Source organism: Macaca mulatta, chromosome 5 (assembly GCF_049350105.2).
Source record: "Macaca mulatta isolate MMU2019108-1 chromosome 5, T2T-MMU8v2.0, whole genome shotgun sequence".
Taxonomy (NCBI): domain Eukaryota; kingdom Metazoa; phylum Chordata; class Mammalia; order Primates; family Cercopithecidae; genus Macaca; species Macaca mulatta.
In genome coordinates this window covers 1,381,253-1,408,628 of record NC_133410.1, presented here as the reverse complement: position 1 = coordinate 1,408,628, position 27,376 = coordinate 1,381,253, and the positions used below count along the sequence as shown (strand labels likewise).

General features: G+C 52.4%; 1 protein-coding gene and 1 long non-coding RNA gene across 36 annotated transcripts in view; both read right to left on the bottom strand.

The window, feature by feature from the left end:
- Positions 1-25,087, bottom strand: part of MAEA (macrophage erythroblast attacher, E3 ubiquitin ligase) — a 51,781-nt gene extending 26,694 nt beyond the window's left edge. For 24 of the 35 annotated variants that reach the window (XR_013417174.1, XR_013417172.1, XR_013417171.1 and 21 more), the window contains exons 1-2: positions 24,996-25,087; positions 478-660 (exon numbers count right to left, since the gene is read on the bottom strand). Coding sequence is in view for 28 of the 35 variants with exons in the window: in XM_078001726.1 (XP_077857852.1) it covers positions 478-660; positions 24,996-25,064 (252 nt within the window). In the remaining 7 variants the exon portion in view is untranslated. 35 annotated transcript variants of the gene reach the window in all.
- LOC144341071 (uncharacterized) lies at positions 12,523-16,060 on the bottom strand. Its single transcript, XR_013417656.1, has 3 exons — positions 15,812-16,060; positions 15,610-15,717; positions 12,523-12,848 (listed from the first exon to the last, which is right to left on the bottom strand). It is a non-coding gene; the product is annotated as an uncharacterized LOC144341071 (long non-coding RNA).
- Positions 25,088-27,376: the final 2,289 nt, after the last annotated feature.

The following is a 27,376-nucleotide window of genomic DNA, read 5'->3' as shown; positions in this document are numbered from 1 at the left end:
CTGGCTAACATGGTGAAACCCCATGTCTACTAAAAATACAAAAATTAGCCAGGCATGGTGGCACGCACCTGTAATCCCAGCTACCTCAGTGAGGCTGAGGCAGGAGAATCGCATGAACCCACGACGTGGAGGCTGTAGTGAGCTGAGATCATACCACTGAACTCCAGCCTGAGTGACACAGTGAGACTCTATCTCAAAAAAAAAAAAAAAAAAAAACAATCAACCTGCTGTACATCCTGGCCTCCCTGTGGCCTGGGCTCTGGACACTCCTAGAACGAGACAACACGGTCCCTACAGGAACAGGAAGCTGGCCTGCTCAGCCGACAGTGGCCCCAGAAGGCAAGCAGCAGGGAAGAGGGCCCCCAACCACACCTCCCGCGTTCCCACCACAGCAGCTTGCCTGTCTTAGGCCTCAGTTTCAAGACAAAATGGGTGTCCGTGCCCCCGGCCAAAGAGGGACTGCCGGGCGGGACCAACCTTCCTCTTGAGGACACTGAGCTTCTCCACCACGCCGTCCAGCAGGCTGACCACGGAGTCCACGGCGGGGCAGCCGCTTAGTGTCTTCTCCAGCTCGGCCACCACCATGGTGACGTGGCTCGTCTCCCGGTCAATGTTTTTCTGAGCGGCGCGAAAGCGTTTGTTCAGTGTCTCGTAGGGCACCTAGAGAGGAAGGAGGATGGTGAGGAACCGCTCCCCTGGTGTGAGCCCCACCAGCCCCACACCCAGGACACACCACGTCTCCTCATGGCACTTATAGAGGCAGAAGTCTCAGGAGGTTCTTGGTCTCAAAGGATCTACTCTAAACCTCAACCAAGACCCACAAAAGCCCTGGTGAGCAGAGAGCCACTCCACATCCCTGGATGAGAAGCAACCCCAATTTTTGCCAAAAACATTGTAAGTGTATGTAGACAAATCAATCCCAAAGTTCATCTAGAATAATGAACAGTCAAAGAAATTTCCAAACAGGAGAGCAGTGACTGGGGCGTGAGGCCATCAGATGGTAAAACACAGGATTGGCCGGTGATCAGCTAGGCTGGTGCAGCTGCAGGCGCCACCACACGAGGCCGGGCCGGGCAGGGACAAAGGTGCACGGGGCGTGGGTTCCACACGGGTTGGGCACAGCAAGCCTCAAACACGCAGGTGAAGCCACAGCGCACAACTCACACCCTCCTGCACAAGAGCATTTGCCTTCCCCACTCATAAAAATCATCCATTCCCTATGGAAAATAATCTTAACGTCACCATTAGTCTTCTGTCCCTCTGGAGAGAAGCGCTGCCGAGTTCTTCTCTGCCCGTTCCCTGTGCTCTATGGTTTGAAAGCAGCATGAATGACAGAATCACGCCCCAGCGCTCCCCAGCCGCCGTGGCCGGGCTCTGGCAGGAAACACTGCCCGTGGTCGTGGTCCTAGCTGCGCTGGCAGCCAGCAGCTCACCGCACAGCGCGTCAGCAACATGGCCATGCTGCTGCCTGGGAGCAGTGGGCCCAACTCTGCCATCGCAGCTGTGCTGGAACAAGCGCTCCACCTCTGCCTCATCTCCAGCCGTGCCCAACCATGGGGGACAGACTCTCAGGCACTGCCTGCTCCCCCGGCCCTGGGCGGGCCTTGACCTCGTGTCAGCCACTGTGCTTAGCCGTGAGGTCACGTGAGGAAGGCAGGGCTGCAGTGAGGGAGACCTGGACGCAGCTCAGCACGTGGGCTTCCCAGGACTGGGACAGTCAGGGCAACAGAGACTGGACTGGCCTCAGCCAAGGAAGGAGTCACACAGCAAGGCTCTTCCCCAGACTTTCCCCCTGAAAGCAGGGGCAGGAGGTGGGTGGCAAGGCCAGCTCTGAGCCATTTCCCCCGGCTGCCACTCCCCACTCAGCCTGGCCCCCGCTGCCCTCCACTCAGACATCCCCCAGGGCCGACGTGGATCCACCACAGGTGACAGTGTGCACACACTCTCATTCACACCAGACAGCCACACAGGAGGGCATGTAAATGGCAGCCAGCATCACCGTCTGCTACCAAGCAGGACTCACACTTACTGGTGAGCAAATGAGTCTTAGGATGTTGAGAAGGAAGGCAGGGAAGCTGTCAAGCTACCACACGTTTAACCAACTCACAAAGCAGTGACAACACGAGATGGACTCGAAGCCAGGCACCATGTGTGGCATTCGGAACCAAGCTTGCTGGTGCCACGCGGCCTGGGGGTCCCATCACCCACACTGCCCACCTTCAAGATTTCTCCCAAGGATTTAGCACCGCTTAGGAAAGATGGGAGAAATTATTTTTCTCTGCTCCACATCCAGGGATGGGAAGTCACAGCAGACAGCACTTCAGCTCTCCATAAATACCTGACCAGTGCAAGCAAGCTCAACGAGACCCACTGGGGAAGGCCCCAAAGGCCCCCGAGGCCCTGACATCACAGCCGGACAGCGGCCCGCGCCGCGCGACTCTCCCACTGGAAACCCCATCTGAGCGTGTCCTGCCACGAGGTGGAATTTCTAAAGGACGCAAAGCACACTCAGTCTTTGCTCTGCTATGCGGGGTCTCACACGAGCAGGACAGAAAGTCTTAGCCATTAGACGGACAGACAAAGAGGCACAACCACCCTCGCTCACACGGAGGAACCCACACAGCATCCACACACCAGCACATTCCAGACCGCCACCAGGAAAGCAAGGCCTCTCTGGACGTTCCTCAGCTGCATTCAAGTTCTACGCGGGAACGGGGCCTTTCCGGACAGTCCAATTCCTGGAGGGCCACCCGCCTCACCGCGGTGCTTACGCTGCTCAGGCACAGGGCAGAGCTCCGGGCAGCTGATGTGCTGCAGACAGGAACTCCCAGCGCAAGGCAAAGAGGCCCTGCCCAAAACTCGCCACGGTTACGCAGGACGCGAGCATGAAGGAGGCGCAGGAGGGGCTCACCGGGGCCACGGTGTCTTCCCAACTGGGAAGACCCCCACCTCCCTGCCAGTGGCTCTCAGGGTCCACGTCCGGCCGCTTACTGCTCAGGCCTCCCACGCCTCTGCGCACGCTCCTCCCACCTCCCTGCCTCCGCTCCTCCTCCTGCTCCTCCTCCAGCGCTGGCCTGGGGCTACCCAATCTGCGTTCAGGGGATGTGCGCCGCAGACCCTCTCCCTCCTGCGGGGCAGCTGCTGACCACGCCCCCCAGAGACGCCAAGCCAGCCCCGGAAAGCAGCGCCTCCTTTTCCGGGGGACCCAGCACGTGACTCCCGGCCCTAAAAGCTCCCCTACACTGGCCTGAGCCGGCTGGTTAGCAACACCCCCTTCACAGGCTCCTTAAAGGGCATTTGGTGACCGAGTGAGTGGAATTTCAGAAATGCTGAAGACTCGAACTCGAGCCAAATTATCACTCAAGAATGAGGACAAACTGAAGTTACTTTCAGATATGCAAGGGCTGAAAGCTGAACACACACAAACCTTTCTGGGAGAAAAACTTCTCAGAAATATTGCTTAGTGACCAAACACAACAAATCCATGGAGAAAGACACAAGAAACAGCACTGCGGAGAGGGGCCAGCAGATTGTAAGACACAAGAAACAGCACTGCGGAGAGGAGCCAGCAGAAAATACAGCTCGCCCAAATGAGGACAGGCAACCTAACAGACTGTATCACAAGAAGAACTGTGAAAAGGGGCAAAGCACTAAAAATAGATTCCTAATAGCACAGGCAACAGAGACAAATGGGACTACATCAAACTTAAAAATTTCAGAGCAGGAAAAACCAATAGAGTAAAAAATGGGAAAAAATAGCTGCAATCCAGGATCTGCATATGAAGCTACTATCCCGAATGCACTTTTAAAAACTCCTACAACTCCACAACCAAAGGAAATCTTCAATTTTAAAACGGGTGAAGGACTTAAGACACTTCTACAGAGAAGATAAACCAATGGCCATCTTGCCATACATGACAAGATGCTCCACACGACCAACCACCCAGCAGACCCAAGTGCAAACGTGAGACATCCCCTCGTGCCTGCTAGGACGGTGATCGCTAAACACCAAAAGCTACGCCATGGCAGGAAGCGGAGCAGCGGGACCCGCATGCAGGGCCAGGGAATGTGCCCGGCGCAGTGTGGAGAGCAGCGAGGCAATTCCTCAGAACGTTAGGCACTAGGCTCCTGAGTCCCCAGCAGGCCACGAGAACTGAAGGCAGGGTCCCAGGAGGTATCTGCACAGCTGTGTTCATGGCAGCCACGAGGCAGAAGCAACCCAAATGTCCATCACCAGGGGAATGAAAGAAGAAAACGTGGCAGTCACACGCCACATAATGACATTTTGGTCAACAACAGACCGTACAGGTGATGGTGGTCGCATTAAGATTAGGACACTGCATTCTCACTGCATCTTTTCTATGTCTCAACATGTACGATGCAAACCACCACCATGGAACAGCCGCCTGTGGTATTCAGCAGTGACAGGCTGTACAGGTTTGCAGCCCAGGAGGGTTGTACCACGTGTACACACAGGCTGTACCACGGTGCGAGCATGCAGCAGCCACACCGTCTGGGCTCCTGTGAGTTAGTTCGTTCTACGATGTTCGCACGGTGAAGTCGCCTAACGATGCATTTCTCAGAGCTTTTCCATGTAAGTGACACATGACTGTATCTGCACATGTAACGGTTCATTTCAGGCATCAACTTGATTGGATTAGGGATACCTAGAGAACCCGTGAAGCATTACTTCTGGGTGTGCCGGTGCGGGTTTTCCAGAGGAGAGTGGTGGATGAGTGGGAAGATGCCCTCCAGGTGAGTGGCACCATCCAGCCCGCTGGGGCCCAGATAGAACAAGAAAGGTGGATAAGCAATTTCCTCTCCCTCCTGGGGCTGGGACCCTGCCCTTTGGCATCGGAACTCCAGGGTCTCTGGCCTTCGGACATTGGGACTTGCACCAGCATCCCCCGGGGTTCTCAGGCCTTTGGCTCTGGACTGAGCCATGCACCAGCTTCCCAGGGTCTCCGGGGTGCAAGTCTGCTGGGGGACTCAGCCTCTGTAATCACATGAGCCGATTCCCCAACAAATCCCCTCAACTACCGATATCCAGTATGAGTTCTGTCTCCCTGGGGAAAACTAACACAACACACAGTGGAATAGTATTCAGCCTTTTAAAAGAAGGCAGTCCTCTCACACGCTGTAACATGGATGAATCTTGAGGACCTTCTGCTAAGTGAAAAAAGTCAATCATGAAAAGACAAATCTGCATGACTCTGCTTCTGTGAGGTATCTCACACAGTCCGACTCTTAGACACAGAAAGCAGAATGGTGGATGCCAGGGGCTGGGGTGGGGAGGAGGCAGTTTTGTTCAATGGCTATGGATTTTCCTGTTTGCAAGATGAGAGGGTCCTAGTGATACAGATGGTATGACGGTACTGTGTGCTTATGGTACAGTGTCTATGCTATAAATGGATAAAGTGGTTGCTGTATAAAATGGTTGATGGCAAATTTTATATATATGTAACATTAATAATGTCTTAAATTTAAAAATGTTAAAAATATTCTAATGAATTTTGATAAATGGCACCTGATTGCAAGACTTCTTATAAAGCTAGAGTGATCAAGCCAGTACAGCATGGGTCTGGGAGTGGATACAGGGGTCAGTGCAGGTGGGGAACCCAGAAAAGGGCCCACAGGCAGGGCCCATTTACATCCAGCCAAGGGGCCAAGGCTGCTGAGGGGAAGGACAGTCTCTGCAACAGCCAGGACATGGCCCTCAACCCAAACCTCACATCCCCATGACAAGTGCGTCCGTGTAGATCACGGCCCTAAACATAAAAGCTCAAACTGTGAAACTCCTTAGAAGGAAACATGGGAGAAAATCTTCGCATCCTTGAGACAAGCAACGGTTTCTTAGGAGGATATAAAATGCACCAACTGTAAAAGAAAAATCCATCCTCTGAACCTTATCAAAACTAAAACTTCTCTTCAGAAAACAATGTAGAAAATAAGCACATGAGCCACAGACTGGGAGAAGGCCTTCATAGCACACCTGACAAAGGGCTTCCATCTGGAATACAGCCAACTCCTGCAGCCTCAGTATTAGGACAAGCAAACCCCCCCGACCCGTTTGTTTTTTTTTTTTTTGAGACAGAGTCTCACTCCATCACCCAGGCTGGGGTGCAATGACGCAATCTCGGCTCACTGCAACCTCCACCTCCCGGGTTCAAGCGATTGTCCTGCCTCAGCCTCCCGAGTAGCTAGGACTACAGGCACCCGCCACCTCACCCAGTTAGCAATCCCATTTTTTTAATGGGGAAAAGGTTTGAACAGGAACATCACAAAAAAGTTCTATGAAGGGCAGGTAATCTCTAGAAGGACATGCAACATCATGAGTCGTCCGGGAAATGCAAATTAGACCACGGCGGAAGGCATGATGATGAATTTTACGGGTCCATTTGACACTGCCAGGTTCCCCAACAAACATTTGGCCAAGTATTATTCTGGGTGTGTCTGTGAGAGCATTCTGGGATGGGATTAATATGTGAATGGGTAGACTGAGGAAAGCCCACAGCCTTCCCATTGGGGAGGGGCCTGCCCAATCTGCTGAGGACCTGAAGGGAAGGGCAAGGCTGGGTAAGAAGGAACTCCTCCTGTGGGCGGGGCATGGTCTTTTCTGGCCTTTGCACTTGGACTAAAACCCTGGCTCTTCCTGAATCTTCCGCCCGCCTGACAGCTTCCGGGTTAAAACTGTTACCGTCGGCCTTCTTGGTCCTCAGGCCTTGAGACTCAGACTGGAACTACATTTCAGCTCTCCGGGGTCTCCAGCTTGGGACTTAGCCTCGATAACTGCACCAGCCAATTCTTTGTGATACATCTCCTTACGTGCACGCATGTGCACACACACGCACCCACCCACACATGTGCGCACACACCCACATGCACCCATGCACGCGCACACACCACACAACGCACGCACCCACACACGTGCGCACGCACCCACACGCACACACCACACGCACACACCACACGCGCGCGCACACACCCATGCACGCATGCGCACACACCCACGCACACGGGCGCCACTGGCTCTGTTTCTCTGGAGAACTCTGGCACCCAGAAGAACAGTTCCAAGTCAAGAGAGCGCCACCACATGCTGTGGAGCCGGGATACCTGGACTCTTGCTGGCCGCCGTTCTAATGATCCTTCTGGAAAAAGCGCTTAGTTCTTTAAAAGGTAAAGACATCTACCAGATGACTCAGCCATTCCACTCCCAAAAAAAAATGGACATAGAATATCCACATACAGATGCAGGAATGCTTGTTCACCACAGTTCCAAATGTCCATTGACCAGGATGGGTAAACAAACCGTGGTGTGCCCACACAGAAGAGTCCTCCAGCAATCAGAGGGAGGGCCGTGCTGCCTGGAAGCAGCTGGGCACAGCAGCACACGTGAGCTCACTCACAAGGCACCCTAACCAGGGCCGGGCTCACCTAGTGCAGCGGCTCTCCACAGGGACAACGTGCTCCCCAGAGGACATCTGGCAATGTGTGGAGACCTTTTTGATTTGCCACAATTGGAGTATGGCTGTGAACTGGACAAACTACAAGAGGAAATTAACTGGAACAAAGAAAACCTTATCGATCCACCAAAAGAAATAAAAAACCAAAGACAAAAGTATAGGAAACAGAAAGCAAAATCAGACAGTGAAGAGAAGTCCACAGTATTAGTAATCATCATAAATCTGGACGGCTACGGAAAGACAGAAACATCAGTACAAGTTTTTTGTTTTTAAAACATCTCTCAGAAACCGAAGCAGATTAAAAAAAGGATAAAGCCACAAAGCAGTACCATTCAATAGAGTACAACGTGAGCCACATTTGTATAGTTTCATATTTTCTAGTAGCCATAGTACAAAGAAACACATGAAATGTATTTTAATATATTTTATTTAACCCAATTCATCCCAAATACGTTCATTTAAACAACATAAATAATTATCAGGGGCCAGGAGTGGTGGCTCACACCTGTAATCCCAGCACTTTGGGAGGCCGACGCAGGCGGATCACGAGGTCAGGAGAACGAGACCATCCTGGCCAACATGATGAACCCCCGTCTCTACTAAAAACACACAAAAAATTAGCTGGGCGTGGTGGCGGGCGCCTGTAGTCCCAGCTACTCGGGAGGCTGAGGCAGGAGAATGGCATGAACCCGGGAGGCGGAGCTTACAGCAAGCGGAGACCACGCCACTGCACTCCAGCCTGGGCCACAGTGCGAGACTCTGTCTCAAATAAGTAAGTAAGTAAACAATTTCAGGGCCAAGCACGGTGACTCGTATCTGGAATCCCTGTGCTTTGGGAGGCCAAGGTGGGAGGACTGCTTGAGGCCAGGAGTTGGAGACCAGCCTGGGAAACATAGACACCCCTGTCTCTACAAAAAATACACAAAATAAAACAATAATAAATAATCATTAGACATTTCACATTTGTTACCCTCTTGGTACTAAATCTTGGAAAGCCAGGGTGTGTTTTACATTGAGAGCACACGACGATTTGGACCAACAACATCTCAAGTACTCGACAGCCACATGGGGCTCCCAGAAGACACGCCAGTGAGGTTAAGGAAACTGGAGCCACACTACCAACAGAGGAGGAGGGTGTGTGAGGTTTGACGGGAGCGACAGAACCTGGGCCTCACCCTTTGACCCAGGTACTCTACTTCTGTGGACCCAGACTAAAAACTCCCCACTCCTGTGTGCAGAGCTACACACCATGGACCCTGCTGCCCTGCCGGAACCCGCCCCGGCCGCCCCGTCGGACCCCCCTGCCCTGCCAGCATGGTGCAAGCATGCTCTTCAGTTGTCTATTAAGCTGAATCATACAAAAAATCCCAATGTCATTTTTAATTTTACCAATTTTTACTGATAGAATTCACAGGCCATATAATTCACCCTTTTAATGTGTACAATTTAGTAGCTTTTAGAATAAGCACAAGGTTGTACAAATCACTCTTTACTTCCAGAAGATTTTCATCACTCCAAAAAGGAACCCACTAAAATCCCCTCAGACCCAGGCAATCAACCACCAACCGATTCCATATAAATGGAATCTCGTGGGATGTGGACTTCCGTATCTGGCTTTTCTCACTTAGCACGTTTACCAAGTTCACCTGTGATGTGGCGTGCAGCAACACCATTCCTCTTCATGGCGGTCTTCCAGGGTATTCATACACCTATTTGTTTAGGAATTCACAAGTGATGGACTTTTGGCTGCTATCGAGAAGGAGATGGTATTCTTTGTTTTTTTGGTTTTTTTTTTGAGACGGAGTCTCACTGTTGCCCAGGCTGGAGTGCAGTAGCGCGATCTCAGCTCACTACAACCTCCGCCTCCCAGGTTTAAGCGATCCTCCTGCCTCAGCCTCCCGAGTAGCTGGGACTACAGGCACACGCCACCAAGCCCGGCTAATTTTTTTCTTTTTTTTTTTTTTGTATTTTTAGTAGAGATGGTGTTTCACCATGTTGGCCAGGATGGTCTCATCTCCTGACCTCATGATCCACCTGCCCTGGCCTCCCAAAGTGCTGGGATTACAGACATGAGGCACCACACCCGGCCCAAGGATGACATTCTTAAGAGTTTCTACTGCTCTTGGGGATAAGCTGAGGAGAGGAACTGCCAGGTCCTATGGTAACTCCGTGTGTCACCTGAGGAACGGGCAGGTTGTTTTCCGAGGTGGCTACATATGAGGATTTCAATTCCCCACATTCACACCCAACAACTCGCCATTGATTTTCCTACAGCCCTTCTGGTGGGGTATGAAGCAATACCTCACTGTGGTTTTAGTTTGTATTTCCCTAAGGATTAATGATGTGCTTAGTGGCCATTTGTGTATCTTTGCAGAAGTTTGCTAAAATTGTGTGCTCATTTAAAAAATGTTTTCTTGGCCAGGCACAGTGGCTCACGCCTGTGATCCCAGCACTTTGGGAGGCCGGGGCGGGGGGATCACGAGGTCAGGAGATCAAGACCATCCTGGCTAACATCGTGAAACCCCGTCTCTACTAAAAATACAAAAAAAACTAGCCGGGCGCGGTGGCGAGCGCCTGTAGTCCCAGCTACTTGGGAGGCTGAGGCAGGAGAATGGGGTGAACCCGGGAGGCGGAGCTTGCAGTGAGCCGAGATGGCACCACCGCACTCCAGCCTGGGCGACAGAGCGAGACTCTGCCTCAAAAAAAAAAAAAAAAAAAGTTTTCTTTTGCCTTTGTATTAATGAACTAGAAGAGTTCCTAACCTATTCTGAATACTAAACCCTTAACAGATACATGACTGGCAAAGATTTTCTCCCCATTCTGAGCAGCTGTCTTAGTCAGCTCGGGCTGCTGTAACAAATATCACAGACTGGGCGACCGAAACAGCAAACACTGATTTCTCACAGTTGTGAGGGCTGCATGTCTGACCTCAAGGTGCCAGCATGGTGGGGTTCCTGGCGAGGACCCTCTTCCTGGTGATGTCCTCACGTGGTCCTTCCCAGGTATGTGCATGCTGAGCGCGCCCTGTTCTCTCTGTCTTCCTATGAGGACACTAATCTCAGCACTGGGTCTCTATCCTCGTGACCACCTTCAAACTCAATTACCTCCCAAAGGCCGTACCTCCAAATACCACCCCATGGCAGGTTAGGGTCTAAGCACATGGAGCTGGAGGGACTCAGACACTCAGCACACAGCGGTAGTCTGCAAAACTTCCTCAACGGTGTCCTTTGAAACACAACCTTCCCATTTTAATCGTCCAATTTACCTATTTTATGCATGTGCATGTGTGTGTGTGTTTTAGGCAGTGTAGCTAATAAACCACTGCCTAATTCACATCAGGAAAATTTACATCTTTAAGAGCTTTATAATTTTAGGTCTTACATGTAAGTCTGACCCATTTTAATTTTTTCATACGGTGTGTGAGGTTGAAGTCCAACTTCATTTTTTGCTTGTGGAGATCTAGTTATCTCAGCATCACTTGTTAAAAACACTATTCTTTCCTATCTTGGCAGCCTCGCTAAAAATCAGTTCCCACGAATACACGGGTTCACATGTGGACTGATTCCACCCCGCTGATGTGCATCGACCCCTCCGCCAGCACCGTGCAGTCTTCATCACCACGGCTCCGTGGAAAGCGCTGAGGTCAGGAAGCGCAGGCCTCACAACTGCTTTCTCAAAGATGGCTCCTCGCATTGCCACATGAATTTTCAAAACAGCTGTCAATGTCCACAAAAAGGCCAGCTGAGATTTTGACACAAAAATCTATTGAATCTGTAGGTCAACTAGGGGAGTATTGCTGTCTTAATAACAGTAAGTGCTATTTCTAAGCATCTTATTATTTTGGTACTGTTGTAAATAACATTTTAATTTCCTTTTTGATCATTTCCAAGGTAAAGAAATATAACATATTTTTACTTATCTTGTATTGTGCAATCTTGACGAACTAGTTTATTAATACTACCAGTTCCCAAGCGTATTCCTTAGGAATTCTATATAGAAGATCATGTCATCTGCAACTACAACTTTACATTTTCTTTTCCAGTCTGAATGTCTTTTATTTATTTTCCTTGCCTAACTGTCCTAGAGCCCCCAGGATGATGCCAAATGTAAAGGGAACTGACATCTTTCATCTTGTTGCTGTTCTTAGGAGGAAAGTGTTACTGTTTGGCATGAAGCAAGATGTTAGCTGTGGGTTTTCCACAGATGCCCTTCATCAGATTGAGGAAGTTCCTTTCTATTCCCAGTTTTTTCAGGATAGGAGTGTTTGTATGATGAAAAGGTGTTGGATTTTGTAAAGTGCTTTTGTTGCATCTATTGAGATGATTAGGTGGTGGTTGTCCTTCATTCTATTAATATGAGACATGACATTGATTTTCATGCATTGAACCAACCTTGCATTTCTGGGGGAAATCCTACTTAGTCCTGACACATAATCCTTTCTATATGTTACCAGATTCAGTTTGCTAAGATTTTGTTAAAGATGATGGCATCTATTTCTTTCAACTGGAACGATGGTCTGTGGCTTTGTGATGTATTTGTCTGGTTCAAGGTTATATCAAGGTGACACTGGCCTCACAGAAGGAGTTGGGATGTACTCCCTCCTTAACTGCTTTTAGCAAGAGTTAGTGTAAATTCTTCTTTAGTGTTTAACAGAATTCATCAGTGAAACCATCTGGTCCTGGGCTTTTCTTTGTGAGGTTTTTTGTAGTAACCACCTGTTATAGGTCTATTCAGTCATCACTTTTAACTTACAAAAATAACAACTATATATGGTTCAACCTAACATATTTTTCCTTCTACACATTTTGTCTGTGTCCCTTGTCCAATGCTTATTTGTTTTTATTTACTTATTCACTTACTTATTCCTTCATTCACACAGGGTCTCACGCCGCTGTTCGGGCTGGAGCCCAGTGACACAATCATAGCTCACTGCAGCCTTGAGCTCCTAGCTCAAGTGATCCTCCTGCCTCAGCCTCCCAAAGTGCTGGGATTACAGGCATAAGCCACTGTGCCTGGCTTGGTATTTGCTTTTAAATTCTGGTTCTATCTTATCTGGTTATACCAAATAATTAAACTTTTATTTATCACATCTCCCCAATTTTTCCTAAGTAATTTGTTGCATTACAGCTTTTTACAATCACAGGATTTCTCAACTTAGCGAATGTTAAATTACGTTTTCTCCAATACATCTTCCCCTTCGGTGACTCAAAGAAGTAATCCTCCCTGATTTCGTCACTGAAACAGAATGTGGCAAGCAGCGTGAGTGGAGACATGCGTGAAACGTCTGCACCTGCTTGCCCGCTGCCCCCACACTGTGCCATCAGCTTCAGGATGTGCTTCCTCAAACGTTCTCCAGCCTTTGCCGTGCTTCTCTGACAGAATTTGCTGACAAAAAGAAACGCATTTTAGTGTGTCATCATCATGTTTTCACCAACACAGGAAGGAAGAATTTCCCCAATGGCATAAGGCTCTTTGTCTTTTGCAATTAACCATAAGAGGTTTCTAAATAGTGATTACGAAGCTCATCACAGGGCCAGAAGTGCTGGATTAAGCCCTGGGTGGCAGTTTGCATCACCCTCCATCCTGGAGGGCCCAGTCTCATGTTCTGGTGCAGGGCATGTAATCATGGTGGCTTCCTGCCATCCTGAGCTAATCTCCCCAAGCACAGCACATACCCTGAGGGAGGCTCACAAAGGACAAAAATGCTTCAAATCCCCCAAGAGGCTTCTTGAAAAAAACGACACTTCCAGTCAACTTCTGAGGGGATGTGACCAGATTGACGTTGCGCCCTACAAAGTTCATGGTGGGAAGCCCACTGTTGGCCCTGAGCTCCGCACTCCCAGTTAGGCTCAGCCTTAGCCAGCTGCTTCCTTGCAGGAACCTTTTTAAGCCACTGATCCATTTTGGAAAGGGTATGCGACCTGTGACAGCGGCACACACACACACAACGCAGCACCAGACTTGGAAGCCAGCAGCGTGGAAGAGCCAGGGCCGTGCCCCACGCAGTCCAGTGCCCTCATTCCTGGGTCACTCTCTAACCAAACGACACACAGACCACAAGTGGGTAGGAATGTCAGTTAATATACACGACATTAGCAGAGCTTCCTTCCTCACCTTTCCGTAAAATATTTCAAAGGAAGCCAGCTGTTCTGCCACAAAGTCACGACTTTGGCAGTTACACACCTGGCTGTTGTGTCTGGCAGGGCCCAGCCCTTCTTGGTGTCCCTTTCATTATAAATAAGAAATGTTTTATCAAACACAAAAGGAGCAACATGATATCATTACGGTTTCATGCAGAAACACGGCATCCTCTGCTAGTGCCAATCTTCCTTCAGGCCTTTACTGAAATAGCACCGTGGCAGTCAGGCTGCCTGCTAAGGACACTGTTGGATTGTCTGTTTCTGCTACTTTGGGTTATGGTGAATGGGATGTGTTCTAACTGGCTGGCGGTGGTATAGAGAACAGCGATTGGGTTTCATGCACTTACTGTGTGCCCTGTTATTGTGCTGACTTTCTCAATGATAACATTTACTTCTATTTCAATTCTTACTGCTTTAGACAGAATTGCCAAAATAATATTTAATATTATTTTGCTCATTTGTTAATTGGAAAATTGATTTCTTCTCTATCCTCCAAAAGAGCTTATAATCCCAGTGGTCAGAAACAGGCAAATACCATATGTGAGACAGCAGTCATGACTCAGGAGGGAAAAGGGCGGAAGTGGGAGATGCCGGGGCTGCGGTTTCAACAGTGGGGTCAGAGAAGCTTCACAAGGTGACAGCTCAACAAAGACTGAAGGAGGTGAGGACATGGGCCCACGGACACTGGCAAAGATTGAAGGAGGTGAGGACATGGGACTACGGACATCAGCAAAGATTGAAAGAGATGAGGACATGGGCCCACGGACATCGGCAAAGACTGAAGGAGGTGAGGACATGGGACTACGGACATCAGCAAAGATTGAAGGAGGTGAGGACATGGGCCCACGGACATCGGCAAAGACTGAAGGAGGTGAGGACATGGGCCCATGGACACTGGCAAAGATTGAAGGAGGTGAGGACATGGGACTACGGACACTGGCAAAGATTGAAGGAGGTGAGGACATGGGACTACGGACATCGGCAAAGATTGAAAGAGGTGAGGACATGGGCCCCCACATCGGCAAAGACTGAAGGAGGTGAGGACATGGGCCCCCACATCGGCAAAGACTGAAGGAGATGAGGACATGGGACCACGGACATCAGCAAAGATTGAAGGAGGTGAGGACATGGGCCCCACATCGGCAAAGATTGAAGGAGGTGAGGACATGGGCCCACAGACATCAGCAAAGACTGAAGGAGGTGAGGACATGGGACCATGGACATCGGCAAAGATTGAAGGAGGTGAGGACATGGGCCCCCACATCAGCAAAGACTGAAGGAGGTGAGGACATGGGACCATGGACATCGGCAAAGATTGAAGGTGAGGACATGGGCCCACAGACATCTGTGGGAGGAGTGCTCCAGACAGAGGAGGGTGGCACTAAAACCCTGGGCTCAGCATGCTGGCCTGGCTGAGTGGCGGCAGAAAGGCCACTGGCCCAGCGCCCTACAGGGCAAAGGGCCTGGGAGCCACTGTAACAACCCTGGCCTTCATCCCCAAGACAGGAAACTCCTAGAACAAAAGGATGACAGGATCTGGCGCTGGGGCAGCTGGGGTGGGCATGGGCAGAGCAGGACCAGCCAGAAGGCTATTCAGTATTCCAGAGAGAGATGCGACTTGAGCCGCAGGGGCAGAGAAGGGAAGAGCAGCAGCAGCTGGGCCTGGGCATGTCCTGACGCCAAGGTGGAGGGGACAACGGGCTGGGCATGAGCTGCGACAACAGAGGCGTCAAGGCCAACCTGAAGGTTCTGGCCTGACCAAGGTAAGGGAGACTGGTAGAATTGGTTTGGGCAACAGGTGTTAAGATGAAAAGCTCAGATCTAAATATGCCAAGGAGCTGGGCGTGGCGGCTCACACCTGTTATTCCAACACTTTGGGAGGCCCAGGAGGGAGGACTGCTTGAGACCAGGAGATGGAGACCAGCCTAGATAACGGAGCGAGAACCTATCTCTACAAATAAAAAAATTAGCCAGGCATGGAGGTAGGCGTCTGTGGTGCCAGTTACCCGGGAGGCTGAGGCAGGAAGATCGTCTGAGCCCAGGAGGTCGAGGCTGCGGTGAGCTGTGATGATGTCACTGCACTCCAGTCTGGGTGCCAGAGTGAGACCCCATCTCTAAAAATAATAATAATTTTAATGCCAAGGTGCCTTGCCAAGTGGGTATGTTTTATGGGCTACTGGACACAGGGCTCTGGGGCTGCGAAGATACCTGCCTGGGAGTCATCAGTATACACAGAGGGTCCTAAGAGTCCACTAGACCCTGTGAGAGCACCAAGGCAGCAGCACTCACAGCAACACCCAAGGCCAAGGACTGAGCCTGGGGAAACGCGAGGATGGTGCTCTAGGAGCCCGAGGGGGTGAGCTGTCTTCTAGCCCCATGAGAGGTCAAGATGGGCAGCAAGAATCCAGCATGGGTCTCAGCAGTGTCTTGAGGTTACCTGGTGCCCCAGCTATAGCACTGCGATGGGGCAAAACCAGATGAGAAGCAATTCCAGAGACCCCAAGGCAGGGCCGGCTCAGAGAGAGGGGACCCATGGGTTCCGCCAACAGTTAACCAGAAGACGGTGTGTGCCTCTTCAGGTCACAGGGACGGGGCAGGGGGTCTGGTGCATGAACAAAGGCTGGCCTTGGGTGGAGCATAGATGACATATTCCCAGTAATGGGAAGGAGACAGTGAGCGCAAGTGGGCAGGGAAAAGACAGGGCCAAGCCACAAGCACAGCACAAGATGGGGGCAGGCGCAGGGGGCTCATGGAGAACAGGTGGCATATGGAACAGTACCTGGTGTACAGGGTGCTAAAATGCCTCTAGAAGCATGGCCATGCTGCCAGGCAGTACTCGGCACCCACTCCAGGCCAGCAATCAGGTTCCTCAGCAGTTAGGTGCGGCTTCTGTGGCCAGTGCAGGGGCCTTTCACAGCGGGGTTTCCATGCTGGAATGTTCTAGAACAATGGGAAGGAGAGAAGGGCAGGGGCTGGGGCTACATTGCAAAGGGTGGAGGGGAGGCAGAAAGGAAATGCAAGAGGCTGACCACACCCAGATGAGGGCACAGGCTGTGAGACCAAGACTACTCTGGAACGCGGCAAGTGGACGAAAAGTGAGAGGCAAAGTTTAGGAATTTCCCAGACAGACGGGGTAGAAATTGGTTGGGCCAACAGCCATTGACTGTGACTCCTGTGCCAGGCACTCATGCGTGTGAAGTGAACGACGACAAAGGCCAGCCCCTGCCCTCACAGAGCAGACGCTCTAAAGGAGACGCCCAACCAAAGCACAGACAGATGCAGGCGACCACGTCAGACTGTGACGAGTGCTGCAAAGGAAACCAGGCAGGCAAGGGACAAAGGGCAAAAGGAACCACATCCCAATTTTATTTAGGGCAGCAATGAGCCCACACTCAGGCGCAGACTCTCTCTCCATACACACACACACACGCGCACACATACACGCATATATACACGCACATGCGTGCACACGCACACACGCACATACACGCACACGCACACATACACGCACACACACGCACACATACACGCACACCCACACACGTGCGCACACATACACGCACACACGCACGCACGCGCGCACACACACATACACGCACACGCGCACACACATACACGTGCGCACACACACGTATGTATTTTTTCAGGCTCCTTCTAAGCTAGAAATGGCCAGCCCCACGCTCTGGGTAATGAGCTGAAGGTAAACACTCGAGAAGATCTCTGCTAAGGGCCCATGCAGGGAGCTGGCCACGCAGGGCGGCACTGTTCCCCCTGACCCTCCTCCTGGTTGCGAAGGCCGTAGCCCCAGCAGCCATCATGGACTCAAGGATAAACGTGAGAAACAGAAATGGAGAAAACCTCCAAGTTCTGGGCTGTCACTGAACAAGTGCCAGGGGAACATCACTGTCAACTGACTTGGGAAGGCTGGCTTAGTAAGGCAGGTCTGGGGCTTGTCTGGGGCTCCAAGGCCAAGATGCAGCATTTCGTTTTGCGCCTGGAATCGTATCTTTGTGAACTGCCTCCCAGACATGCGGAGAGAGCTCCGGGAGGTGACTACCCGAGATGGCCTCAGGGAGAGGCCTGGGGAGGGCAGCAGTGTGGGGACAGGAGCATGGAGACCATCTGTGAAGCCACACGACCTCTGGAGGGCTGGCTGGTGACATAAAAGAACAAAAAGCCCCCAAGACTAGAGAAGACAGTGCAGGCATGTGAGGACATGCAGTGAGGGGTGGGGAGAGCCCAGAGGATGGTGTCACAGGAAACAAGTGAAGGGAGTGTCTCAAGGCAGTGGGGGTTCGCTGTGGACTGACCACTTTCAGGAGCATCATCCTGTCCTCAAGAGGAGCATTTGGGTGGAATGTTGGGGGGCAAAAACCTGATTGAGGTAAAACAGGAAGAGAGACATGAGGAAGGGGCAGAGAAAGGGAGTCATAGCTGGAGAAGGACATGGGGCAAGGAAGGGGTTTGGTTCACGAGAAGAAGACTCAAGAGCCATCTGCACACCAGGGAGCCGCACAGCCAATGGGAAAACCAACCAACAGGAGAGGGAGAGCCAAGTGCAGGAGCAGCCTCGAGGCAAGGGCACAGCGCAGATGGGGGGGAGGGGACGCAGCACAGGTGAGGGGAGCACAGGCATGGGTGAGGAACAGCACAGGCATGGGTGACGGGGGTGCAGGTGAGGAACGGCGCAGGTGTGAGGGCAAAGGCGCGGGTGAGGGCGGCACAGACGCGGGTGGGGGGGCACAGGCGTGGGTGAGGGGGCACAGATGAGGGTGGTGCAGACGCAGGTGAGGGAGGAGTGGGTGAGGGGGCACAGGCATGGGTGAGGGGCACAGGTGAGAGCAGCACAGGTGAGGGCAGTGTAGACGTGGGTGAGGGGGCGCAGGTGAGAGGGGCACAGGTGCTGGTGAGGGGGACACAGACGCGAGTGAGGGGAGCGCAGGTGCAGGTGAGGGTGGCACAGGCGCTGGTGAGGGGATGCAGGTGAAAGCAGTGCAGGTGAGGGCGGTGCAGATGCAGGTCAGGGGGGCAAAGGTGCAGATGAAGGCAGCGCAGGTGAGGGCAGTGCAGACACAAGTGATCGGGCAAAGGCGTGTGTGAGGCGGGCACACAAGCGGGTGAGAGGGGCACAGGTGCGGGTGAGGGGGGCACAGGAGCGGGTGAGGGGGGCACAGGAGTGGGTGAGGGGGGCACAGGAGTGGGTGAGAGGGGCACAGGAGCGGGTGAGGGGGGCACAGGAGCGGGTGAGGGGGGCACAGGAGTGGGTGAGGGGGCACAGGCGCGGGTGGGGGGTACACAGGCGCGGGTGGGGGCGGTACAGGCGCAGGTGGGGGGGCACAGGCGCGGGTGAGGGGTACACGCGCGGGTGAGAGGGGTACAGGTGCGGGTGATGGGGGTACCGGCGCGGGTACCAGGGTACACACGTGGGTGAAGGCAGTACAGGAGCAGGTGAGGAGGGTACAGGTGCGGATGAAGGGGGTATAGGAGCGGGTGGGGGGGTACAGGCGCAGGTGAGGGGGGTACAGGCGCAGGTGAGGGGGGTACAGGCGCAGGTGAGGGGGGTACAGGCGCAGGTGAGGGGGGGTACAGGCGCGGGTGAGGGGGGTACAGGCGCGGGTGAGGGGGGTACAGGCGCGGGTGAGGGGGGTACAGGCGCGGGTGAGGGGGGTACAGGCGCGGGTGAGGGGGGTACAGGTGCAGGTGAGGGGGGTACAGGCGCGGGTGAGGGGGGTACAGGTGCAGGTGAGGGGGTACAGGCGCGGTTGAGGGGGCTCATCCACCACGGGTGTGAAAGCAGGTACAGGTCAGGCAGGGTCTGCATGACAGGCATCGGTGAGCATAAAGTAGGAGGCAAGTCTGAGGGTCGGGTATGAAAGGCTGGCCTGGGAGGAGGGAAGGAGACTGCTCTGGGACCCTCCCTCGAGTGGGGCAGCACTCAGGGTCCCGGACCCAGGTCCACAGCCATCAGCACAGCAGGCACTTCCTTCAGCCACATTCAGCTCCACAGTCACTACATGTGGTATTAACACAGTGAATAATTCTTCTGTTCAGGTTTTCAAAATAATGGCCCCTAGCTATAACGATTCTGAAATAACAGACCTAAAAATCATCAGCAGTTACCCCGGCAGGAAGTGTGCTTTGCGATGCCTAGGTCAGCACCCAGACATCCCCACTCTGCCTGAAGCCCCCGGAGGGTGGGGCTCGCCGCACAGCCTCTCTGCAGACGGGGCAGTCACATGCTACAGGCGCCGGCCGGCCCTCTCTTCATTCTGGTGCCAGTGTGTCTCCTTGGGCTTGCCTCCCATTCTGCCGACCCCTGCACCCACAGACCGAGTCACTGCCCAGCACTCAGTCTCGCTGTGAGACCCTCTCTGCACGGCTCTGGGACACCCCCAGCCACAACACCCCAATGGTGCTGTGTGCTTACTGGGGTGAGAGTCAGGACTTCAACACGGTCCACAGAGCCTCACCCCAAAACTTAGCTCTGCCAACCAGTTCACAATATCGTATTCACCGGAGGAGGCTCACCCTCGCACCCCTGCCCCCACCTCCTGCCACTGTCCAACATTCACCTCAATCTCATCAGTGTCTTGAAAGGATCTGAAATGTCTGTGTGTACTTGTGCTGACGCCTCCCTCCCACCAGTGTAGACAGGGAACTTACTTGTCTCCCCGTCATGGTAGCCCAGGGCCTGACCGTGCAGGGCCTGACCATACCGGGCCTGACCGTCCCTGGCCGATGGAGGCTCTCAGATCGATGCTGCGGAGGAGGGCATGCGAGAAGCTAGTGCACCGGCAGCCCTGCTCTGCAGCCCGGCGGCGGTGCCTTGCTCAGGTCCCAGGGTTGCTCCAGGCCTCACATCAGTACTGCCTCCAACCTAGCCCAGCCATTACGGTGAATCAGGCATTAAAAAGCCCTTTCTTGACTTGAAACGTGTTTAAAAAATAATATTTAAAAAAACAAAACCAAAACCACCCCCCAGCTAGCAGTGAATTCAAGTCTACATCCTCATCTCAGCCTTGCCCATCTAGCTGGAAAGGCCCAGGCCCGGGAGGCAAGACCTGTGCCAGCGCGGAGGCCGCGGAAGCCGGCCCAGGGCCAAACCACCAGTGAACGGTGGGAGAGGCGAGGGGAGTGTAGCCGGGAGCCACAAAGGACAGGTCACGGCTCTTCTGGGCAGAAGGAATTTCCACTGTGCTATAGAGACTGGGAGAATTCTGGAGGGTTATGTGACTTTGCTACAGATAAAGTACATAAAAAAGCCGGCCACAGAAGAGGTGGAGACCTGGCCTAAGACTCCTCAGACACAGCATCACCAGGGTCTAACCCAATGTGTATGTCTCTTGAGTCAAACACTTCGTGCTTGCCTGTGTTTCTCACACTTGAGAACACATGATCCTTCCAAATCCAGCCAAGATGGAGTTAAGAAAACTGCAAAAGGTGCAGGAGAAGTTACAACTTCAGGCACACAGCTGGCACCTAAACTCCCTACCACAGGCACAAACCCTGACTGTGAGGCATCAGGGCAGTGCCTGGGCAACCAGACTGTCATCAAACCAAAGACAGAACATGCGAACCTTCCTGTAGAGAATTCAGACACCTGAGAATACACCCACAGGCCCGGTGTTTCTCAGCCTGTCCTCTGGGGAGAGGACAGCATCACCACCTGGGGTGTGAGAGGACTCACTGGAGCTGTGAACCCCTGCTGGGGCTCCAGGAGAGGAACGGCGGGCCCTGGTGGGGCTCGCAGAGAGGAGCCAGGTCCAGACCAGTGTCTCCAGGTAACGAACGCCGCTTCCTGCCCTGGGCCGTGCAGACACCCATGTGAAATTCTCTAAATTATTATTTTTCTTCAGCTATCTGAAGGAAAACAGTAGGAGTAAATACACCAAAATGTTAATGAAGTTATCTCTGTGCAGCAGGGTAACTTGAAGAAAAAACAAATTACTTTTATTTATTATTTGAGACAGGGTCTCACTCTGTCGCCCAGGCTGGAGGGCAGAGGTGCAATCTCAGGTCACCACAGCCTGGATCTCCTGGCTCAAGCGGTCCTCTCGCCTCAGCCTCCCAATTAGCTGGGACTACAGGCGCACACCACCGTACCCAACTCATCAAATTACTTTTATAATCAGGGGGAAAAAAAAAATCTTTTACAAAAGAATGAAAACAAGGGCTTCCAATTCAAAATGGTGACCTATGCATGTTGAATTGAAAGATGGTGAATTCCTGAGGTCAGGAGTTCAAGACCAGCTGGACAACATGGCGAAACCGCGTCTCTACTAAAAAGTACAAAAAAATTACAGGTGGCAGGTGCCTGTAATCCCAGCTACTCGGGAGGCTGAGGAAGGAGAACTGCTTGAATCTGGGAGGCAGAGGTTGCGGTGAGCCGAGATTGCGGTGAGCCGAGATTGCACCACTGCGCTCCAGCCTGGGCGACAGAGCGAGACTCCATCTCAAAAAAGAAAAAAAAAAAAAAAGATGGTGAGTTATGCATCTTTCCCCTCCCCTACAAGGCATTACCCACCACCCTACACCAGACGGCGTCCACAGCATTTGACAGCAAAAAAGACACAGCCACAGCCAGGATGCAAGGGTGAGTCCTCCTCAGCCACAACTCCGTTTGGTAAGAGGAAGAAATAAGTCCCTTAAAGCAAGATCCAGCCCAGCAATTCTCGTGGGTGTAAGTATGCCCCCAGGGCACATCTAGAAATGTCTGGAGACATTTTGGGGGCATGCTCTTGGCATCTGGCAGGCAGACACTAGGGATGCTGCTAAACATTCTATACTGCACAGTCTCCAGTGCCGCGCCCCCCCACCAACAAAGGCTCATCCAGCCCAAATGTTCACAGGCCGGTCCACCCCTTTGGTGGAAACAGAAGCTGGTGACGAAAGAGATTCCCAAGGTCAGTGCGTGTTGACTGCAGCAATTCACATCTGTTCCATTCTCTTCCCACTTCACCAGGAAAACAGAAAAATAAGTACCTGCCAGGCACCCAGGAGCCCCACCAGCCCCAGCTGCCCTGACGCTGTGAGGAAGCAGACATCCCAGGTGATACTGCTGAAACCCACCTAGGGCTACCAAGCCCTCTGAAGAGGAAGGAATCCTCTGTGAGTCTGTGGAGGGCTCACTTGGCAGGAAAGCAGTTTAATTCTTACCAGGTGAAGATCCAGTCCAGAGCATGCCAGCTCCTACCACCCTGCAGGAGGATGCGCTCTCAAACTGGAGAAGCACGACATCCACCCCACACCTTCCACAACCCCAGTCCCGCAGCCCTCAGTCCCTTCTCTGACATCCGCACTGGCCCCTCCTGGAGACTGAAGAGTGCAGCCCTTGAGCTGTGAGCTCAGCATGTTCTGTTTAATTCTATACTAATAAATGCTTCTAAATCAAGGATCCCTAGTTCCCCAGCAAAACACCTCCATTATCCACTAGGAATCACTCCTGAAAACTTCTACGAGAAAAAGTTTTAACTCAGTAGTGACACAGGTGTCAACAGAGGAATTACGACACTAGATTTCTTCACCTGTATGACTATCTGCATGACTATTTTAATCAGAAGCTATGCAATCACTCTGGAATGCAAATTACATTCAGGATTACAAAACAGCAGAAGACCTGAAGAAGAATCCTTTCTGGAGACCTTCCATCTCCCTTCCTAGTTCCTTCAATACACAATGAAAGGGTTTCTGGAAACCTTTCCTATCTGGTGTTTCCCATATTCACCAGCCAGTACCAAAAGTGACAAACCACTGCGGTTCTGATCTTCAAGCCTTCTTGTGTGTTAGCTGAATTGATGGGCCTTGAGGTGCACTGCGTGAGACAAAGTGGTCAGTGGTTAAGGCTCCCTACTAACAGCAGCACAATGTCCTGGTATATACCTCTCTCAGCTGCAGGGTCTCCATCTCTAAACCAACAGAGATCCACCAATGTCGCTGAGTGTTAAAAACCAACCACCTACGCCTTGGAGAGATCTAGCAAGAGGCTAGACCTTTGGTAATGTCAACAACATTGCCCTCCCCTCCTGGATCAAATGAAGTGCTGGACACGCATCGCAAGCACCGAAACCACTAGTGGGACACTGCGAAACCACTAGTGGGTCGGGCGCGTGGCTCACACCTGTCAGCCCAAGGCAGGAGGATCGATTGAGCCCTGGAATTCAAAACCACCCTAGGCAACAGTGAAACCCCGTTTCTTTTTTAAAATATGAAATAAACCGCTAGATAATGAAGAGGAGGAGAAGCTTGCCTCTGCTTTCCTATGAAGACCAGCTACACCAGGGTACAGCCTGGCTTCAGCAGCGTTAACTGTAGCAGGGACCTTTTAATGAATGCCAAGCACTGCTTGGAACAATAAGTGGTCACTCATTTCACCCTGAGGTGACACAGGCGCTACCACTGCTTAAATCTGACAAGAATAAACAATCACTAAGTGGGCCCTGATGTCTCCCAGTAAAGATGAACACAGAGGAGCCCGATTCACACCCCAGCAGGATGGCTCACAGCCTGTGTTCTTCAGCCCTTTGCTGAATGGCCCTGGGGCTGGGGGAACGCACAGCAACCTGGCCATATTGCATCCTCCACACCTGTCGCCACACCGTCTGTCCTGAGACGGACGGGAACACCAGGGCGCCCTGGGAGGAGAGAAAAGCTACGCAGCTCCCCAGGAAGGCAACACAGAACCACAAAGCTCAGCCGCAGCTCTGAGAAAGCTATGACCTTGATCTTTTAAGGAATTCCTTCCCAGGTGCTTCATATGAAATCCTCTACTAACTAGGTAAAGAGCAAGTATCGGCTCCTTCTACTAGGAGCACAAATTTCATTCTAAGAAGTGCGACGTGGCTAGGTGACCACCCAAGGTCACGCAACCGGCAGCCGGACGGCAAGAGCTGTATTTCAGGTTTGGTGACGCCCATCAAAAAGGTCGCTGGGTGCCATCAGGCCGTGAGGTTTCTCCCTACAGCTCCTACCTAGCGACCGGCGCACCCGGCATCTCCCAGCCCTGGGCTCCCGGGAGGGCGGCCGGGCACCGGCCGGGCACGCCGCGCATTCCGTCTGCCTGGGCGCCAGAGATCCCACGCCCCGCAAACTCCGGCTTCCACCCCAGCCCCAAATTCCCCAGCCTTCGCGCTGCCAGAGTCGTCGCTGGCTCGGCTCACGCAGCTCTTCAAGCAAAGGGGCCACAGTCGGGCGCTGGGCAGGGCCAAAGCCGCCGCCCCCGTCACACCTGCCCGGCGCGGACCGGGCGCCCCCGAGGAGCCCGCACGGCCCCGTCAGGCCGCGCCCAGCTCCCGCCGCCCTCGCCGCTGGCCCTCCCGGGGCGGCCCCTCGCGGCCCACGGGCACTGGCTGGAGGCGCCATCGCTGCCCTCGGCCTGCGCGGCGCAGGCGCCCACCTTGAGGGTCGGGTACTCCTGGACCTTCAGGGTCATGGACAACTGAGCCGCCGACTCCTGCACCGCCATCTTGAAGCGGCCAAAACATTACCGGGCGGGGGACGCGCGAGCGCGCTGCACGCCGGGAAATGACGCCGCGCGCGCCGGCCGGAGAGGGGCGGGGGCGGGCCGATGCGCCTGCACCAATCGTATCCGCACAGTCGGCCGGAGGCGGAAGAAGGCGCGAACCAATCACTGCCGGGTTTCCTCCCGCTCAGCCAATCAACGATAGCCCCGGCTGGCGGTTTCCTCCTTGAATTCGCTGCCAGGTTCAGGCCGCAGATCCCGGGGCTGGGGGTGCTCCTGGGCTTGGGGCGGGCCGGTGGGGTGCGGAGAGCGGCCCGGGCGGGTGGAGCTGCGGCTGAGCGGGCTGGGGGACTTAGCGTCCGTCCAGTTACTCGGAGCTATCGCGGGGTGGTCCCCTGTGGGTCCCTCGTGCCTGCGGTACCAGGGCCAACGCCGACAAAACGCTTGGCCACATACGCCTGTAGCCAACTATATTTCTTTGGCCCTATTTTCACCGATTTACAGCTGCTGGAATCCTGATGTGGAACCTCCGACTTCCCATTGGAAGAGGAAAGGCCCAATACCTAAAACTGACTTATGGACAGAAACTCCTGAAGCATGAGAAGCTTGTGGTCTCTCCGCCCTCTCCTTGCAGGGTGGGCAGCGCTGGCATCCGGGTCGTGCCCTGCCTTCATTTCAGCCATTTCACATTCTCAGCGTTTCAAACACCACCCGCCTCCCTCCTTTCCAAAATAAAACTGAAATTAGGTTTTATTACTTAGGAAATGACGTCCCAATTAAGCCACCTTGTGTTTCACGTAACTCATTTCTAAACAATTTTTAAAATACTTGGTGTTTAAACAAAGGAAAAACATCTAAGGTGACAGCGATGAAGCGAGAACCTCCACTTGGAGGCTGCTACGTGTTACAGCCGGAATGCAAGACATCCGACCGGCACTGTGGAGTCTTCCTCTGTCTTACTTAAACAGGAGTTGGGACTAAGGAAAGTGTTATTCCTTAAGTGTGTGGCTGCAGACTCCAGTCTTTTAGATATTTGAAGTAAGTTTTACAGTGAAGTGCACAAATCTTGACTATACAACTTTAATGAATTTTCACCCTTATTTGCACTTTTATCTAACCATGTCCTGGTTGAGATTTAGGACATTTCCCATGGCACAGAAAGCTCCCCTGTCCCTTCTCAGGCTATATCCCCATCATTCTAACCCTGCTCCCCATAACAGCATTCCTGACCTTCTTGTAGATGGAAGCATGCAGTCTGTACTCTTTGCATCTCTTCACAGTTCACATGGTGTCTGCCACTCTCTGGGATGGTCCCAGTAACACACGGGAGCACTGCAGCAGTTGGATGGACTGCCGTCCTCTTTAGAGACTTTTCGTTCACTTCACCAGGGATTCAAGATTAACCCAAAGTAAAGGACACAGGTTTCATTTCCATGGTAAAACAATCCCATCCTAGTACCATCTACAATCAGAAATACTTAGGAATGATAAGGCAGAGGTTTGCACATTGGAGAGGTTGTTTGACCCTCTACAACCTTTGGGTCATTCATTCTAGGTTTTCTTATATAGGAAGATAAAACTGTATTTGAATTAGTGGGTCCTTTTGTAAACCAAAACGTGTCTGAGACAGATCTCAATCAGTTTAGAAGTTTATTTTGCCAAGGTTAAGGATCATGACCGGAGACACAGCCTCAAGAGGTCCTCAGAACACATGTCCAAGGCGGTTGAGTTACAGCTTGATTGTATATGTTTTAGGGAGATATAGGCATCAATCAATACATGTGACATTTACGTTGGTTTGGTCTGAAAAGGCAGGACAACTCAAAACAGGGCAGGGTCTTCCATGTCACAGGTGGATTCAAAGATTTTCTGATTGGCCATTGGTTGAAAGAGTTCTTATCTAAAGATCTGGAATCAAGAGAAAGGAGCATCTGGATTAAAAGGGGTTGTGAAGACCAAGGTTCTTATTACGTAGATGAAGTCTCATAGGTGGCCACCATTAGAGGCGATAGATGGCAAATGTTTCCTGTCTAGATCTTTAAAAGCTGCTAGACTTGGCTGGGCACTGTGGTTCACACCTGTAATCCCAGCACTTTGGGAGGCTGAGGCAGGTGGATCATGAGGTCAGGAGATCAAGACTGTCCTGGCTAACACGGTGAAACCCCGTCTCTACTAAAAATACAAAAAGTTAGCCAGGCATGGTGGTGGGCACCTGTAGTCCCAGCTACTCAGGAGGCTGAGGCAGGAGAATGGCGTGAACCCAGGAGGCAGAGCTTGCAGTGAGCCGAGATTGCACCACTGCACTCCAACCTGGG